General features: G+C 40.0%; 1 protein-coding gene across 13 annotated transcripts in view; it reads left to right on the forward strand.

Annotated features, from left to right (window-relative positions):
- Positions 1-19,405, forward strand: part of SYNE1 (spectrin repeat containing nuclear envelope protein 1) — a 483,893-nt gene that overhangs the window by 308,870 nt on the left and 155,618 nt on the right. For all 13 annotated transcript variants that reach the window (XM_056567280.1, XM_056567285.1, XM_056567279.1 and 10 more), the window contains 6 exons: positions 2,075-2,340; positions 2,761-4,924; positions 7,673-8,010; positions 11,985-12,129; positions 14,200-14,418; positions 15,486-15,751. In XM_056567280.1, the coding sequence (XP_056423255.1) occupies positions 2,075-2,340; positions 2,761-4,924; positions 7,673-8,010; positions 11,985-12,129; positions 14,200-14,418; positions 15,486-15,751 (3,398 nt within the window). The remainder of the gene's footprint in view (positions 1-2,074; positions 2,341-2,760; positions 4,925-7,672; positions 8,011-11,984; positions 12,130-14,199; positions 14,419-15,485; positions 15,752-19,405) is intronic.

The following is a 19,405-nucleotide window of genomic DNA, read 5'->3' on the forward strand; positions in this document are numbered from 1 at the left end:
AATTATTTAAGTTCCTATTGAAGATTGTTGTGGTACACATTTACAAACATTATATTTTACTGTGTATGTGTAAAAAGGCAGAAAATACTAACATACTGAATGCATGTGCGTGTGGGTATGTAATTTTTGACTTTTTAAAGGGGTTCTCCACTCTGGTCTATCCCTATTTTTTATCCTTGACAATAAGTTGATCACAAATGATTTCCTTTCTCACACCAATCATCAGTAATCTTTGGGACAACCTGTTTAAATTCTCAACAACACCAACACAGGGGAAATGAAGCATTGCACACTCATATCAGTGGGTTATCTGTCCAATGAAGGATGATATGGGTCCTCCAGAGTGAGAGTGACTTTTTCTAACCACTTTTCACCCTGGCAAGAGATAAGATTTCTAAATACAGCCCCTCCTTCCATTAACTTAGAATTCCTTAATAGGGAATATTAAATTGATATTATGAATTAGACGACTCCTTTTACTAAAAAAAATAACTCTACAGAAATGTTTCAACGTACAATCCTTCCAATGAGGAAATATCCTTACTTTTTATTTTCAGCTAATTTTGGTTTGGCATTTTATGAGCCATTATGTGTCATACTCCAAGATATAAATGTATGTTTTGTGCATGTTTGATGACATCTGTGCATGATATGACTTGTATGGTAGGGTGCGTTTGAAAAACAAAACAAAACAGAAAAAGCAAAGCGCAACCATGTGCCATTATTTCCTTTAGCAAGGTGGATATTGTGCTGTAAGGGGTACGCTCACCTGAGTGTGTTGTACTGTAGGCACAACACCAATCTGTGCATTCAGCTAAAGCAGGGTGGCTTAGCAGGTCTGGAGTGCAGCCGGCATCAAACCCGTCCTTCCTACGGTCAGGAAATAGAAACCAAAGGCGCTGTGAACACAGCTGGAAAATTATTTCTTCAGGCGCTCATCAGAATAACCAAATAATATGCACCGTAAAACACGGACTGGTAAAATAATAAAGATTTATTCAACATAAGATAAGCTCGGACAACGCGTTTCAAAGGGTGGGACACCCTCTTTGTCAGGTCCTTGACAAAGGCTCTGATCCCGAAACGCGGCGTTGGGGGTGGTGTCCCCTCAAGCCATCTTGGAACATTTTTAGACTAAGTATGCTTTGCTACTTTGAACTTGCTGTGCTTTGTAGTCCTTTTGGACACAATTTTACCTCAGCTATGCTATGGCTTCTATAATGTTTGTGCATATTATGTCCTACTAGCTCCTATTCTTGACCTGAGGGGTCACCCATGTTTTCTTGCTGTTCTGTCCTCCATCTGGGTGGAAGTCCTCCATGTTTTATGTATTGATGTAGTACTAATAAAAGTATATTTTGTATTTTTTCTAAATGGCTCCAACTGTTTTTTATGTAGTATCATCTTATTCTGGAGAGCGCCTGAAGACATCATTTTCCAGCTGTGTTCACAGCGCCTTTGGTTTCTTGTATGGTAGGGTGATAGAGTAGCTATCCTGGTGAGGTTGAAACCTTTAGGAGCTTCACATCAATAAGGCTGGGTTTTACACTATTGTTGTTCCTTTCATTGTTCTGCTCTGTAATTGGATTAGAACTTGGTGAAAAATTATGTCAGCAGATCCGTTCCACGTCAGTCACTAACCAAACCTGATCAACCTCATTGACCTTAATGGGGCCTGCTTAGTTTGATCTTTTACCCACCAAAATTACACAGCATGCTGCTCTGCTGTGTTTGGTGTTTTGAATAGAACCTGTGACAGAAGCTCCTAATAGAACCATCAACACAGGTGTGAACCCAGTCTAACTAAAGAATATGAATATTTAACTCTTTAAATGAATGCATCAGCCACGGTACCCCCCAGGCATTGTCAGTCACTGTGCTGCCAATAACTGTTTCATATTTACAAAACCTATAGTGGTGATAAGGCAAGGTTTATGTTGTTTTTTAATCTAAGTAGGACATTGATGTTACTCTTTTAGTGTCATTTGCATAGTTTCTAGTAAATATGGACTAAAACTGCTTAAAATGTGCTGGGACAATGTTTTATTCAAAATTCTTTGTTTATCCACTCTAGGAATTTAGTCAGAAGCTTCAATCACAGCAAGATCAGATTACAAATTTTACAGAGAAAGTGAACAAGCTAACCAGTGGACAGGAGTCACCAGAACATTCTGAGATCAGTCAGCTAAGTAACCGATGGCTCGATTTTTGCTTTCAAATAAACAGTCTCCTCCAGCAGAGGGAGGAAGATCTGCAGCGAACACGGGATTACCATGACCGTCTTGGCATAGTCGATGTCTTTCTTGAAAAACTTACTACAGAGTGGGACAATTTAGCCAGGTACGGTAATTCACAGACACTAGGTTGATTTTTAAATTACAGTAATAAAAAAGTATCTAAAATCTAAATATTTTGTTGGATCCAAAGTCATGCTGCACTGTCTGAATCACTGGATACAGTAGGTGGTGAATTTGAGCACAGCATATGTTGAGACTTCCATTGCACTTCCATTGTCAGCATGGAGGAACATCATTATGGTTGGATATGCTTTTTAACATATCTCATTTTACTTTAGTACCCCATGGTATCTAAGATACCTGTGTTAGAATCCCTTATAATGGTAAAGTCTCTAAAGAAGGCTGACATGAGGTTACTAACGTGTTGTTAGAAACATGTTAAAGACTTTTTGGAATCTTACTTATTATACATTTTCTATAAAGAAATATTATGTCACTGAACATTTATTTATACTCTTGACAGATCTGATTCCGAGAGCACAGCAGCACACCTCGAAGCATTGAAAACGTTAGGATCAATCCTTCAGGAGAGGAGATTTGCACTTGAGGACCTAAAGGAACAAAAGCAAAAGATGATTGACATTTATTTAAATGTAGATGACAAAGAGTTAGTTAAGGAACAGACCAGTCATTATGAGCAGCGCTGGACTCAGATAGAAGACCTAGTAAAATCAAAAATTGTTACTTGTGCCACAACATTGGAAGAATTAGGTTTTCTAAATTCCCGGTTGCAGGAACTATCTGAATGGGCTGAAGATCAGCAGCCTAGCATGTCAGAAGCTTTGAAACAAAGCCCACCCCCTGAACTGGCTCAGAACTTGCTTATGGACCACCTGACAATATGCAGTGAAGTGGAAACTAAGCAAGTATTGCTGAAAAACCTTATCAAAGATGCAGATAAAATTATGGCTGATCTAGGACTGAATGAAAGGCAACAGCTTCAGAAAGCACTAGAAGATTCACAGAAACATGTTGACTGCCTCAGTGATTTGGTCAACCAAAGGAAGAGACACTTAAATAAAGCTTTATCTGAAAGAGCACAGTTTTTGATGGCGGCCTATCAGGCCTTGAATCAAATTCAGCACTATGAAAAGAAGGTGATGTTTCAGGAGCACATTTGCTTGCTCCCAGATGATGTAAGTAAGCAGATCAGAACATGCAAACATGTCCAGGCGGGTTTGAAGGCTTACCAGAGTGACATTACCAGCCTGTGGAACCAGGGCCGAGACTTAATGAAGGAAGCCACTGAACAAGAAAAAAGTGAGGTTTTGGGTAAATTACAAGAATTGCAAAATGTTTTTGACAGCACTTTGCAAAAGTGTGGGCAAAGGCTTATAGAACTTGAAAAAAGCTTTGTTTCAAGAAAATTTTTTAAAGAAGATTTAGACAAAGCTTGTCATTGGATAAAGCAAGCAGATGTTTTAACATTTCCGGAAATTAATCTAATGAATGATGATTCTGAATTATATTTTCAGCTTTCTAAATATCAGAAAATCCTTGAGCAGGCCCCTGAATATGAAAATCTTCTACTCTCATTGCAAAGAAATGGCCAAGATATTTTGCCTTCATTGAACGAGGTGGAACGATCTTACCTTGATGAGAAACTCAATTCTTTGCCACAGCAATGTAACTATGTTGTTACTTTGGCCAAAGAAAAACTTAGTAGAGTTCAGGAGGCAATCTTTATCCGCAAAGAGTATGTTTCATTGCTTGATCTGACAAACAAGGCTCTAAAAGAACTCGAAGACCACTTTTTACTCATGAACAGAGTTCCCTCCAGCCTTTCAGCTGAGGAAGCATTGACACTGCAGCAGGACTATGCTTCTCTCCTAAATGAAGTTGTGACACTTGGCACAGCAGTTATTGAACTAAATCAGAAAAAGGAGATTTTCCGGAGCACAGGGCAACCATGGCTTCCTGAAGAAATGTTACAACTTGTGTGCCAGTATAATAAATTAAAAAGAACCATAGAACAGAGAGTTAGCCAACTGGCAGACACTAAAAATGCCTATCGGCTAAATGAAGAACTTTGTTCAAAGTTGAAGATAAAATTTGAGGCCCTGGATAAGGAATTTGAACAAGTTAACAGGGAAACCCTTCCAGCTGAGGACAAATTGAAAAGCTATCGCACATTGGCGGCCAACCTCCATAATACAGGCACCCTTCTCAGACAAGTCACCGAACATTTAGAAGAAATTTCTCCAATGCTTGATCCTTCAGCGTATGAAGCTGCAGAGCTTCAGGTTCAACAGTGGCATGAAAAATTAAAACCTTGGCATGCTGTGATGAAGGAAAGAATGGGAGAGTGTGAAAATAGATTAATTCAGAGCATTGACTTCCATATTGAAATATGCCGGACTTTGGAGTGGCTAAGGCAAAAGAAGGTAGAACTAAGTGAACCACTGGCTTTGGATGGGAAGCTTGAAAGCATCCAAGAAGAAATCAGAAAGTTACATATTCAACAAGAGGAAATAGCATCCAGTCTAAGGATTATGAATGCCCTCAGCAACAGGGAAAAGCAAAAGTACCTAAAAGTAAAAGAGTTGGTCCTAGCCGATCTGGACAAAAGCATATCTGACTTGTCTGAACTGGACAGAGAAATCAATGAAGTGATCAGTGGAAGACAGGTCTGTGTACTAAATGGAATTTTTAAATGTATGACATTAATCCTACTAATGCTATAGTAGTACTATACTGACATATAACTAATACAGACAGTAAAGAAAATGTGTCAGAGGACATAGGCACATAGGGGGACATTTATCAATGTTGGTGTAAGGTAGAATAGATTTTACCCGTTTGCTTGGCGTATTGTTTGCACAGTTGCTCAAAATTACCAAAAAGGTGCACAGGAGTTGATAAAGTGTGCTCAATTATAGAAACCAGTGGCTGCAGAGATTGGTTTACACTTTGTGCTCTAGCATCTGACACTTTGTACGTGTCCTATTAGGTGGTGTAGATTTTTGCAAAAAAAGTAGGCTTTGCGCAAAAAAAAAAAAAAAAAAAAAAAAAAAACACTTCTAAATAAAATTTCTGCAAATAATAAATACAGCTCCACTGCATAAAGTGGGGTACGGTGCACCAAACAGTAGACAACTTAATGATATTCTACCGAAAATTGCGCAAAACAAATTGTGCAACAAATGCAATTGCGTAAAATTTGCAGAGACATTTAGAACATCGAACTGTTGTAAAGCCAATGATAAATGTCCCCCATAGTCCCTACAAAGTCTGTATGGCTTTTGCCTTTAGGAATTTAAAGGGAATGTGTCGCCTAGGTTCTTTTCTTACTGATTAGTTCTGTATACTGAAACATTATTTTTTTTCTAGTCTGTTTCTATGTTCTGTTTTACATTTTATTTTTATTATTACCAGGGCAGCCATCTTGCCTAAGCTGTTTCTAACAGCATTTAGTGATATGCTTTACTGTAAGCCCCATATACACATAGACACATGGAACATCCCCAGACCCTATTCTTTGTATGCTTGTAAGGCTTATAAGCATGCTGTGACCTCTATGACCTGAGCAGAGGTCATTCTACAGGGAAAGAGGATGCTGAGCTTCTTTTGTTTGATCTATTCATTAGTGTCACCTTTACTGTAATGCTGTTCAGATAACTTTTCAGCAGCCTCCTCCTTTTCATCACAGAAAGAACAGCTTAATGGCCAGAGTAAAACTGCAAGATTTCAGCAAAATAGAAAATTATAATATCACCAACAATTTCTAAATATATTTACATAAAAACTTAATGTAATGAATTCAGTAGTTCATTTTCTGATGACACATTCACTTGAAATAGGTCATTTGGGATTAGAAAAAAAGGATAATCTTTTATTGCAGAAACAGTGGCATACTTGAAATGGGGATGAACTGTTATACAAGAGATACACAGTTAATGGACAAGAGTTGCTTTTTTCTGGATAAAACATGAATCACTTTTCAAATCCGGAAGAAATCCTTTAAAACAGTGTTGTAATACTTAGGGAATAAATTTTATGTTGTATGATTTTTATGACATTTTTAGACATCATGTCTTGTATGTATGGGTTTAATTGACAAATCCAGTGTACAATCTATTAACAAAGCTTGAGGCATATACCCATAGCCGAATCCCAGAGTTATTTATAGGCAGGGCCCATAGCTAAATGTATCCTTGAAACTTTGGGCTGGTGTGAAGACAATGCTGCAAAGTGAGAATGCTTTAAAATGTACAAAGAAGTGAACAGAAATCTAAATTAATTTAATAGTTGGTGTGACCATCTTTTGTCTTCAAAACTGCATCAATGCTTCTAGGTACACTTGCAGATATTTTTGTAGGAATTCGGCAGGGAGAACATCTTGGAGAACTAAGCACAGATCTTCTGTGGGTGTAAGCTATCTCAAAACCTTCAGACAGATTTCGTATGTTTGAGACTAGGGCTCTGTGGGGGTCATATGATCACTTCTAGGACTCCTTGTTTTTCTGTATGATGCAGATAGTTTTTAATGACACTGCCTGTATGTTTAGGGTCATTGTTCTGCTGTAGAATCAACATTTGGAGCAATCAGACACCTCTCTCATGGAAGATGTCTTGCTTTGCAGCATTTTTCCAACACCTAAACCCAAATTAGGTTGCAGTGGATTGCATTGTAAATTTGTATCTCTCCTTTTTATTACTTCTGTTAGTTCTGTTAATCCTTTAGTAGTCTATACCTTAATATTGTATACATGATGTAAGCAGAATAATACAGTGGTAGGCTTTTTGTAATTCCTACACATTGGGGGAGATTTATTAATCTGCCTGAAACCCTAATTGTCTGTCTTTTCCCACATCAACCAATCACGGCTCAGCTTTCATATCTTTACAAGTTCTTGTAAAGTAAAAGTTGAGCTTTGATTGGTTGCTGTGGGAAACAACAGACAATTAGGGTTTCAGGCTGACTGATAAGTATGGGCCTCTATGTTTAGCAGCTGGCTTTTTAGGGTAGGGTCACACATAGTGCATCCACATAGTATTTTACACTGCGGATGCCCTGCCGGCAGTCACAGAGCAACTGCAGAGCTAGCTCCCTGCTGCTTCCTGTAGCTCTGTGTGTCAGCTCGTAACTGCTGGCAGGAAATCTGACACACAGAGCTACAGGGAAGCAGGGAGCTCGCTCTGCAGTCGCTCTGTGACTGCCGGCAGTGCATCGGCAGCGTCAAATATGCTTCAAATGTGCTGCGTGTGACCATACTCTTGAAGGTTTCTTATTTCAGTTAGAAATAATTCTAATTTCCATTCAGTTTCTCAATCTGCTAGGGACAAACCAAATATGCACACATTTGTTTCCAAAAATTCATCTATTTGTAATACGAGATCTATTGAATCTTACACACATTTTCTGTTTTTTGAAGGCTACTCTAGAAAAAATGTACATCACAAGTCAGAGACACCATCGGGCATTACAGTCTGCATCTAACTGGCTAGAAGAAGCACACCAAATGCTGCAACAGACTTCAAGTGGTGTAGACATTGAGACTGCTGAAGACACTCTTAGGGACTATACAGATTTTTTTAGCTCTGAAAATAAACTAAATGGACTCATTGATGAACTTCACATTTCAACTTGTGAGCTTGAAGGACTTGTTAACAAGTCAGGGATGGATCAACTCAAACAAGCTGTGGCCTCCATAAAGAAAAGAGGGAAAGAGACCAAGGAGCAAACTCAAAGTCAACTAGAACTGCTAAGAAAGTATGGCTTTATTATGATGTATGCATTATAGGAGAGAGGGGGAGGCATAGCTTTTCTTGTACCTCCACCTCAGTAAATGTTGTTTATTGCAGCATGTTTCTTTGAAGGGAAATTTTCTTCTCAAATATTTATTTAGGAATATATACAATTTCCAATATAATTGTATTAGAATAATTATTGTTCCATGCAATATATTTACAGTTAAAGGAGTAGTCCAGTGGTGATTCAGTGGTTTACAACTTATCCCCTATCTTAAGGATAGGGGATAAGTTTGAGATCGCGGGGGGTCCGACCGCTGGGGCCCCCCGCGATCTCCTGTACGGAGCCCCGACAGCCCGCGGGAAGGGGGCGTGTCGACCTCCGCACGAAGCGGCGGCCGACACGCCCCCTCAATACAACTCTATGGCAGAGCCGAAGCGCTGCCTTCGGCAATCTCCGGCTCTGCCATTGAGATGTATTGAGGGGGCGTGTCGGCCGCCGCCTCGTGCGGGGGTCGACACCCGCTATCTCGGCGGAGAGCCGGGGCCCCGTACAGAGAGATCGCAGGGGGCCCCAGCGGTCGGACCCCCCGCGATCTCAAACTTATCCCCTATCCTTAGGATAGGAGATAAGTTTTTCACCACTGGACTACCCCTTTAAGTTAAAGGGGTAGTCCAGTGGTGAAAAACGTATCCTCTATCCTGTACGGGGGCCAGGCTCTCCGGCCAGATAGCCGGTGTCAACCACCGCACCAAGCGCCGCCCCCTCAATACATCGCTATGGCAGAGCCGGAGATTGGCGAAGGGGGCGTGTCGGCCACCACTTCGTGTGGTGGTCGACACGCCCCCTTCGCGCGGGCTGTACAGGAGATCGCGGGGGGCCCCAGCGGTCGGACCCCCTGCGATCTACAACTTATCCCCTATCCTTAGGATAGGGGATAAGTTGTTCACCACTAGTTCACCACTGGACTACTCCTTTAATTACCATATTTATCGGCATATAACACACACTTTTTAATCTAAAATATTAAGCTAAAATCTTATCTGCGTGTTATACACCGATAAATCCTACTCTGGTCCTGGCAGCTGCCGCTGGTCACAGTTTTAAAGTAGCCAGACTGCAGATCTTGAACAAGCAGCCAGTGCTGCGACCACTTTAAACAAGTTACCAGCAGCAGCTGCCGGGACATTCACCCCCTACCACCCCCACCTCCCCCTCTGATCCCCTGCTTGTATTTTGTTTTTGTTTTCTTACCTGGCCTGCATGCTCCGACAGGCTCAGGTTCTGGTGCCATCTAGGGCTGCCTGCGCATTGATGAGTGACGTGCTCTGCATGGCCCCAGACAATGCCGTATCCTGAGCCTGCTGGAACGAGCAGGCCAGGTAAGGGGAAAAGCCCCAAAAAAACAAGCAAGGGATTAAAGGGGAATTCTACCTCACTGATGTGGTACAATCAGTGAGGGGAAAGATGGGTGGCACAATGGGAATCAGAGAGGGGAAAGATGTCTGTGAGAGTGGAGGGGGGCTCAGTAAAGGAAAAGATTGTGGGGGGGGGATCAGCGAGGGGAAATATGCGTGGGGGAGATTAATGAGGGGAAAGATGTGTTGGGGGGGGATCAGTGAGTGGAAAGATGTGTTGGGGGGGATCAGTGAGGGGAAAGATGTGTGGGAGGGATCAGTGAGGGGAAAGATGTGTGGGGGAGGATCAGTGAGGGGAAAAATGTGTGACACAAGGGAGGTCGGGGGGGGGGGGGGGGGAGTATTATGTGCCACAGTGGCTTATGTAGGGGGATGTAAAGTCCAGAGCTTCCAAATCATTTACTCAAATTTCCTTTTTAATATGAGTGTTATACGCCAATAAATGGTAGTCTTTTTAGGTTCAATAATTCTATGTCGGAACATTAAGGATCTATTCTATTCATACATACAGTATCCTGCGCATTTCTGATGCAAAGGATTTGAAGGTGCAGATTTGAAGCTGTGTTCAGTCATTTAGTTTACATTGAAATCTGCAGCATAAAATATGAAGCTTAAAATCCTGCACATCAAATATGCGCAGGATACTGTATGTGTGAATGTACCGTAAAAGAAAGTTCCATGATTTATTTAATTTTTTTTCATGCACAGGACCCTCACCTGGAAGTGCTGTAGTGCTGTGGGTTGATAGCATTACTCCAATAAATCCCTCTTATCCTGTTATCCACCCACCGCAGCATAGCCACTCCCCTTGGACACCATGGGACATATTGCATATTGTCTCTGGCCGCATGGAATGCTGGGAACGGTCAGAGACAACAATACAATAAAAAAAAAACTTGCACTACAGGAAAGGCCCCTTTCACACTACAGGTATCATCCTGCTTTTTTACTGCCGTTATTTTACAATTCAAACGGATGAAAAAAAACGGATGCAATAACTGATAATAACGGATGATAACTGATGACCGTCATCCATTATTTTTAATGCGTTTTCTTTAAAAACCTGATGTTGTTCATCCGTTATCAGTTACATCCGTTTGTTTTTTTACTCAGGTTTTTGACCCTTTTTTTGTACAGCTGTACTGAGAATGCTCAGTACAAAAAACGGATGTTAAAAAATAGACAATAAGGGATGATAACAGTTGTTTTTTTTTAACATCCGTTTCCCATAGACCTCAATGTAAAATGTTAACGGCTTTGTGCCGGCAAAAATAACGGACATTAGTAAAAACGGATATACCTGATGCAAAAGGGTGGTCAAAAAATCCCACTGACATGAATGGGATTTTTCGACGGACATTTTCAGGACTTTTTTCCTGGAGTAATAACGGAGGTTTTTACAGGATGATACCTGTAGAGGCAATATTACACAGTAATAAAATTTGGCTTCATGGGCTCAAAGGCTAAAAAAAAAAAATGTCTTTAAAATAATGCTGCAGACACAAGTGGATAGTTGTTAAGATATAAAAGTACTTAAACACAACTCATCCCATGTGAGTCCCAGGACAATATTTACTTAACAGTAACCCTTTGGAGGGCTAACCTCCCTGAGGGGAAAAAACCCTGCAGCAGAGTCCCACTAAAACAAATCTTTATTGGTATGCATTAAAATTGTGCGGAAATACAAAGGAATAGTGAATTAAAATTATTAGAGATCTCTCTCTATTGGCTGGCCAATATTATCACTACTGTATACAGTTTAATGTGGGTAGGGATATCTCCTATATGGAGTAAATTATTGTCTGGCCAGTATTTTCCCTATTTTGCTAAGTTTATTAACCTTTCTTATTACTGTTAATCACAGTTTATTTCGTAACTCGATATTCTGTGCAGAGTGGGTAACACTAGTGAGGGTCTCTCACTCCCTCTCTATTCTGTATGACACTTTTAGTGCTTCAATGCACCATGGGAAACACTATTTGGGGTCTCTCACACCCTCATTACCATGCATACCAATAAAGAATTGTTTTAGTGGGACCCTCCAAAGGGTTATTGTTAAGAAGATATCAAATTAAACTGTACCTTTCCTGGATCTGATGTTGATTGCCATTAAAATTACCTTTTTATCAAGAAGGTGGAGCCAAGCTGCTTAAGTGCCAGAGCCTGGCACATATCCTCAGTTGTTTTCACCTACCAGACTTGACTTAACTGATGTACAGGGCTCTTTATATCAGTCAATGAGGGGCTGATATGATGGCAAGCGAGGAGACACACCAGGATGTGGCACTTGAGCAGTTTGACCCCACCTTCTTGACACTTAACTGAGAAAAAAAAAAGGGCCTTTATAGGTTTGGGAACTGCCATCAGTTCTAGGACAGGTACAGTTTCCTTTTTTACCCTAACAGCTGTCCAGTGGTAGCTGCTGCTCTTAACAGCAAATACACTTGACAGATTCCCATTAAAACAATAAACTTTATACTATAATGCTTATATGTCTATAACTATTATAGCTGTGTGGGAAAGAAGACAAAAGCCAGTGTGTCGTAATCTCAACTTGTTTTTTTTTTTTACTTCTAGGTGTACAGTTCAGTGGCATTTATACCAAGAAGAAAGAAACCAAGTTGTAATTTCCCTAAATGAAGCTGAGAAAAAGTTGTTTAAGTTTTCACTCGCAAAGGATATTACATGCCATAAATCTGAAGAGAAACTTGGTGCTCATAAGGTAAGCAGTGGTCACTAAGAATATGTGTGTTTATTGCTGTATCATATCTTTATTTGTGTAGCGCCTATTTCTTAAACTAAATTTTTTTAATAAAATAATTTTTTATCAAATCTAATAATAGACAAAACAATCAGCATGGATCCACAGCGTGCATGTTTTTTCAATGCGGAGAGAAAATAACTTTCATACTCCTCGGGCTGCAGCTAATCTCCCCAATAATAAAAGGATCTGGCAGTTTAAAGGGGTTATCAAGGAATAGAAAAACAGCTAATTTATTTAAAAAACAATTCCATGTCTGTCCCCAGGTTGTGTGTGGTATTACAACTTGGCTCCATTCACTGCAATGGCACTGAGCTGCAGAACCACACCCAACCTGGAGACAGACGGGGAGTGGTTTAAAAAAAAAAAAGAAATTAGCTCTGTTTTTCTTTTCCTGGATAACCCCTTAAGGACCAAACCCATTTTGACCTTAAGGACTAGGCCAATTTTATTTTTGCATTTTAGTTTTTTCCTCCTCGTCTTCTAAAAATCATAACTCTTTTATTTTTTCATCCACAGACTAGTATGAGGGCTTGTTTTTTTGTGCAACCAGTTGTCCTGCGTAATGACATCACTCATTTTACCATAAAATGTATGGCGCAACCAAAAAAAATACAATTTGTGTGAGGAAATTAAAAAGAAAACCGCAATTTTGCAAATTTTGGAAGGTTTCGTTTTCACGCCGTACAATTTACGGTAAAATGACATGTGTTCTTTATTCTGCGGGTCAATGATTAAAATGATACCCATTATTATATACTTTTCTATTACTGTTCAACTTAAAAAAAATCGCAAACTTTTTAACCAAATTAGTACATTTAAAATCCTTCTATTTTGACGACCTATAACTTTTTCATTTTTCTGTATAAGCGGCGGTATGAGGGCTCATTTTTTGCGCCATGATCTGTACTTTTTATTGATACCATATTTGTGTATATAAAACGTTTATACATTTAAAAAATTTTTTTTTTTATAAAATGTGACAAAAAAGCAGCAATTTTGCCTTTCATTTTTACACTTCAATAGTCCCCATAGGGGACTATCTTTAGCAATCCTTTGATTGCTAATACTGTTCAGTGCTATGCATACGGCATAGCACTGATCAGTGTTATCGGTCATCTTCTGCTATGGTCTACTTCATCTGAGACCAGAAGACACTGCAGAGTTTTTGAGGTGGAGTTTCCGCCTGGAAAATCCCTCAAACAATTCCACCAGAATATTGAACCGCAGACATTGCCTTCTATGAGCACTGACTGAGTCGGCGCTGGCCAGTAATTCCAAAGTGTGAACTTGGCCTTACTGATAAGGCAGAATCCATTGCTGTCTATGAGTAACATCAGGTAAGGTTGTGCCAGAGTACAGTGGTACAACAGAGAAAATTACTCTGTCTCATCCTCCTACTATATATACAGTAACATGTATGTTGTGTTCACTGCACGCTCAGGTCATACCACCAGTAAGAATAAGTATTTTTGATGCTCAGGTAGGCTTGTTTAACCCTGACATCAGAGTTCAACTCACAGCTCTAAAAACAGCTGTGTCATCCCCAAGACCTTTAAGATCATGTTCCATGGACTTCTAAGTATAAATGCCACTTTGTACTGCAAAGGTCCCATTATATGTTTCATGAAGATATTACAGGTGCAACAGCATGACAGTCAAATAAAGTGATGGTATTGGAATGATGTGGGGCTGATTTGTTACAGATGCTATACACACTGGGATTAGCTTATTGTTTGGGGGTTCTTCTAACAAAAACTGATTGTTATAAGTGGACAAGCCCTTTAAGAACAATGTTCAGTCATCTGTAAATTGAAAGCAAAGTGTATTTTAGGTGTGACGCATGACCTTGACTGCAAGCATGACCTTTCCTATGTACAATGTTACTTGAATCTTTTACCTTCTGCAATAAATGTCTCGTTCTTTCTTGTATTATTTAGCTTGATACTTCTGGACAGATCTCCTATAGTCTTCAATGCAGTGTGAATTAAATCCAGGTAAAACATTTTATGTGTATTTTTTGTTTTACAGACTTTGGTAAACTTGGTGAATTCTTTTCACGAAAAAATCACAGCACTTGAGGAAAAGGCATCAGCAATAGAGAAGTTGGGAAATAATGCTACCAAAGCAACCATAAGTAAGTCAATGTCAACAGTGTGGCAGAGATGGACCAAGCTTCGCAGTACAGCTCGGGAACAGGAAAAACTACTGGAGGAAGCTGTGCAGGAATGGAAAAAGCTAAGTGATAAGGTAGCAAATATTACATAAACTGCATTCATTGAACACATTTACCTGTATTATATTCAGAGAACTGTAAAGTTTGGGAGAATATTTTTTTCTAATTAAATAGTAGAAGTAGCAGAGTGTTTTAGGTTGTTAGTTTTTTTAACAGTTTGTCTGCTTTGGATAACTCCTGTTTGTTAGGAGGATATTCAGACTGTAAGCTGATAATAGGGCATTCCACAGCTTAAGGTGCACATACACTTTCAATTGTTTATTCAGCTGGCAGCTATCTCACCAATACACATGAACATTTGGCTCGGCTGTACATTCATGTGTTCTGCATCGGCAAATGGGATGTAAGCTGCTGCCAGACAACTCTGACAGTGGCTTATCTTTCCAAAAATAAAAGTGTTGGGCAGTTAAAATCAACTATGCACAATCCTTTTCTGACCCCAACATCATCTCTCAGGAGAGTCAGGAAGCCTTCATACACATTAGACAACTTTTGATTAATATGACTCCTGCGGTGACCTATAAACTGTGTGGGAACCTGGTAGAAAATGTTTACTTTTCCTGCATTGCCACCATTGGAGAACAATGCCTATTACACAGTGCCCATTAATATTATTGGGACATGTAATGTACAAAAGTGTATCTCTTTGCAGCTGTTTTTACAAGTGGATGGGGTTCGTAAAAGGTACACCTTTTTTTTTTAATTAACTCAGAGTTCCCTAATAGTGTACAGTGAAACCTCTTTGGGATGACCACCCAAACCTGCATTGAAAAAGTGGTCTTCTTCGTGTTGGTGTTCTTGAGGAACGTAGCTATTATTCATGATATATGGTTTAAGTAAAAAGCTGTCACAGAAAATATGTTCCAAATAAAGAGGTGGTCTTTTAATGAGGTTAAGGAAAGTACACAGTTTGTACTTCAAGGAGCAGTCTTGGTAAAACGAATAGACTGTTATGCTTATGGCAGTGCCGTTAGAAATTATTGACATAGAGATTCAAAGAGCCGCAAAAAGAGTATGCATATGTCTGTCATACACACAGCATTTTGCAAAACAATTTACTGAATGTAATTTGTGTTCCCAGATACAGGCATCTACCTTAGCAATTGATCAGCTACAGGAACGCCTTCCAGACAGCTGTACTGAAAAGGCATCAAAGGCTGAACTGGTTGCGCTACTGGAATGCCACGAGACATTCTCTCGAGATCTAGAGCAAGAGTATTCTGCAGTGAACCGCTTGAGGCAGCAAGCTTTGAATGGCCTCCTTCGGGATGTGCTTACTGAATCAACTTCTATGGAGGATCTGCCGGTCATTCAGGAAATGAAAGCCATGCTTGACAGATGTTCCAAGTAAGATGTGATAGAAATTCAAAGAGAACCAAAAAAAACAGTCCTCAATGTCCTACCCAAAAATTGAGTGTATGATGGACATATGTTAAATGATTTGATGTGACTTTCTAGATTTTATAAAATGTAATACCAACAGATAACAATAAACATCAAATAAAATTGCATTAGAGTAGTGTAATAAATAAATTAATATATTCCGCAGGGCCCTTGCGGTTATTGTGATGTCCAGACTGCTTATCAAATGCTTATTGGATAACACACTATGACTGTGAAGCCCATGCAAGCTGAAATGGAATGCCTCTTATATTACAGTGACAAGTAATTTCAATAGTGGAGTCCACCTGTAAATGTTCATATAAAATGCTCATGAGAAATGTTCACTTAACCTGTGAGATAAAAAATGTTCCAATAGAACTGTGCCGGCAATGAAATAGTGACTGGCTTCCACCTGTGAAAGAAAATGCAAAGTTCCGACTGATAGCAGAAGTTGGCATGTAACGGTGTCCCGTGGACTGCCTGCGGGAGGAAAATAGTCTGGCACTTCTGTTCTTTGTTCAGTGCTCCAGCCAGCGGTAATGGTACTTGCTGGGCCATCCCTGCTTTTGGAAGGTGTGGTCAATTGGCTGCAGATCAGCTGACAGAGTTCGGGGCTCGCACTCCATAGGATATTAAACGTTTAAGTCGGATAACAAAAGTAAATGCCGGGTAGCAGGAGAGATGTAGGTGGCAGTAGCTAACCCCTTCTTGTCCAGCAAGTTTTTTTCTCACAGGTGCCGGCAAAGCCGAACTTGGGATGAGTTCACAGATGTCACTTAGTGTGAATAAAGATAAGACTTGATAGACGTTTTTCCGTCGAAATAGTCACCAACAGTCACCAAACGCGTTTCAGGGTATCCTGGGATCTATCCAAACCCCTTCTTCAGTGGTGTATGGGTTGTATACCATCTTGGTTCCATTATATATTTACCTGGTCCAATCACCTGTGTCATTACTGTGTTATAAATAAAATCTGGTGTGGGTTAGGTCTACAAAGCAGGATAGCATATAGAGATGTTATATATGTTATCCTGCTTTGTAGACCTGACCCACAACAGATTTTATTTATAATACAGTAATGATACTGGTGATTGGACCAGTTAGATATAAAATGGAACCAAGATGGTATACAACTCATACACCACTGAAGAAGGGGTTTGGATTGATCCCAGGATACCCACGAAACGCTTTTGGTGACTATTTTGAAGAAAAGACGTCTATCAAGTCTTATTTTTATTCACACTAAGGGACATCTGTGGACTCATCCCAAGTTTCTCACCAGTGAGAAAAAACATGCTGGACAAGAAGGGGTTAGCTACTCCCATCTACATCTACCCCTGCAACCTGGCATTTACTTTTGTTACCCGGCTTACAAGTTTAATATCCTAGGGAGCGTGCGCCCCGAACTCGGTCAGCTGATCTACAGTTAGCTGACCTCACCTTCCGGAAGCTCGCCAGCATACGGCCGCAGGGAACGCCACAGACGCCATTGGCGTGTTGCCGTAGCAAGTACCATTACTGCTGGATGGGACAACGAACAAAGAACAGAAGTCTATCCGAATGACGTGGAGCGGTGAGTGGCACACAGTGCCAGACTATTTTCCTCCAGCGGGCAGTCCACGGGACACCGTTACATGCCAACTTCTGCTATCAGTCGGAACTTTGCATTTTCTTTCACAGGTAGAAGCCAGTCACTATTTCATTCCCGGCACAGTTATATTGGAACATTTTTTTTTATCTCACAGGTTAAGTGAACATTTCTCATGAACATTTTATATGAACATTTACAGGTGGACTCCACTATTGGAATTACTTGTCACTGTAATATAAGAGGCATTCCATTTCAGCTTGCATGGGCTTCACAGTCATAGTGTGTTATCCAATAAGCATTTGATAAGCAGTCTGGACATCACAATAACCGCAAGGGCCCTGCTGAATATATTAATTTATTTATTACACTACTCTAATGCAATTTTATTTGATGTTTATTGTTATCTGTTGGTATTAAATTTTATAAAATCTAGAAAGTCACATCAAATCATTTAACATATGTCCATCATACACTCAATTTTTGGGTAGGACACGGAGGACTGTTTTTTGGTTTCTCTTAGAATTTTTATCTTTTCTCTTTGGATAAGAGAATTACAGTTAACCTTGTGCCTTTTATTGTGAGCTCCACATTCCACACAGTTAAGATGTGATAGAAACCTTACATATAGTAAAGCAGTTAATGTAGCTGCATAATACAATTTAGAGTGTCGGCTCTAGAAACAAAGATGATATTAAGTGCAGTCAGAGTGACCATCCAATGAGGGGTAAACCAATCCCTAGCAGTAATTCAGCTATCTGTTTTAGAAAATCATTTATTTTATTTTCACAGAAATTCATTATATCATGTACAGTCATGGGCGTAAATGTTGGCACCCCTGAAATATTTCAAGAAAATGAAGTATTTCTCACAGAAAAGGATTGCAGTAACACATGTTTTGCTATACACATGTTTATTCCCTTTTTCCGTATTGGAACTAAACCAAAAAAGGGAGGAAAATAAGCAAATTGGACATAATGTCACACCAAACTCCAAAAATGGGCTGGGCAAAATTATTGGCACCCTTTCAAAATTGTGAAACTCACCTGAGCCAAGTAACAGGTGTGGGCATTATAAAAATCACACCAGAAAGCAGAAAGAAGTTCACTTAGTCTTTGCATTGTGTGTCTGTGTGTGCCACACTAAGTATGGACAACAGAAAGAGAAGAGAACTATCTGAGGACTTGAGAACCAAAATTGTGGAAAAATATCAACAACCTTTGTCCACAGTCCGCAACATTATCAAAAAGTTTGCAACCCATGGCACTGTAGCTAATCTCCCTGGGCTTGGACGGAAGAGAAAAATTGATGAAAGGTGTCAACGCAGGATAATCTAGATGGTGGATAAGCAGCCGCAAACAAGTTCCAAAGATATTCAAGCTGTCCTGCAGGCCTAGGGAGCATCAGTGTTATTGCAAACTATCCGTTGACATTTAAATGAAATGAAACGCTATGGCAGGAGACCCAGGAGGACCCCACTGCTGACACAGAGACATAAAAAAGCAACACTACATTTTGCCAAAATGAACTTGAGTAAGCCAAAATCCTTCTGGGAAAACATATTGTGGAGAGATGAGACCAAGATAGAGCCTTTTGGTAAAGCACATCATATTACTGTTTACCGAAAATGGAATGAGGCCTACAAAGAGAAGAACACAGTAACTACAGTGAAATATGGTGGAGGTTCAATGATGTTTTGGGGTTGTTTTGCTGCCTCTGCCACTGGGTTCCTTGAATGTGTGCAAGGCATCATGAAATCTGAGGATTACCAATGGATTTTGGGTCGCACTGTACAGCCCAGTGTCAGAAAGCTGGGTTTGCATCCAAGATCTTGGGTCTTCCAGCAGGACAATGACCCCAAACATACATCATATAGCACCCAGAAATGGATGGCAACAAAGCCCTGGAGAGTTCTGAAGTGGCCAGCAATGAGTCCAGATCTAAATCCCATTGAACACCTGTGGAGAGATTTTAAAATTGCTGTTGGGAAAAGGCGCCCATCCAATAAGAGAGACCTGGAGCAGTTTGCA

The sequence above is a fragment of the Hyla sarda genome, chromosome 3, assembly GCF_029499605.1.
Source record: "Hyla sarda isolate aHylSar1 chromosome 3, aHylSar1.hap1, whole genome shotgun sequence".
NCBI lineage: Eukaryota > Metazoa > Chordata > Amphibia > Anura > Hylidae > Hyla > Hyla sarda.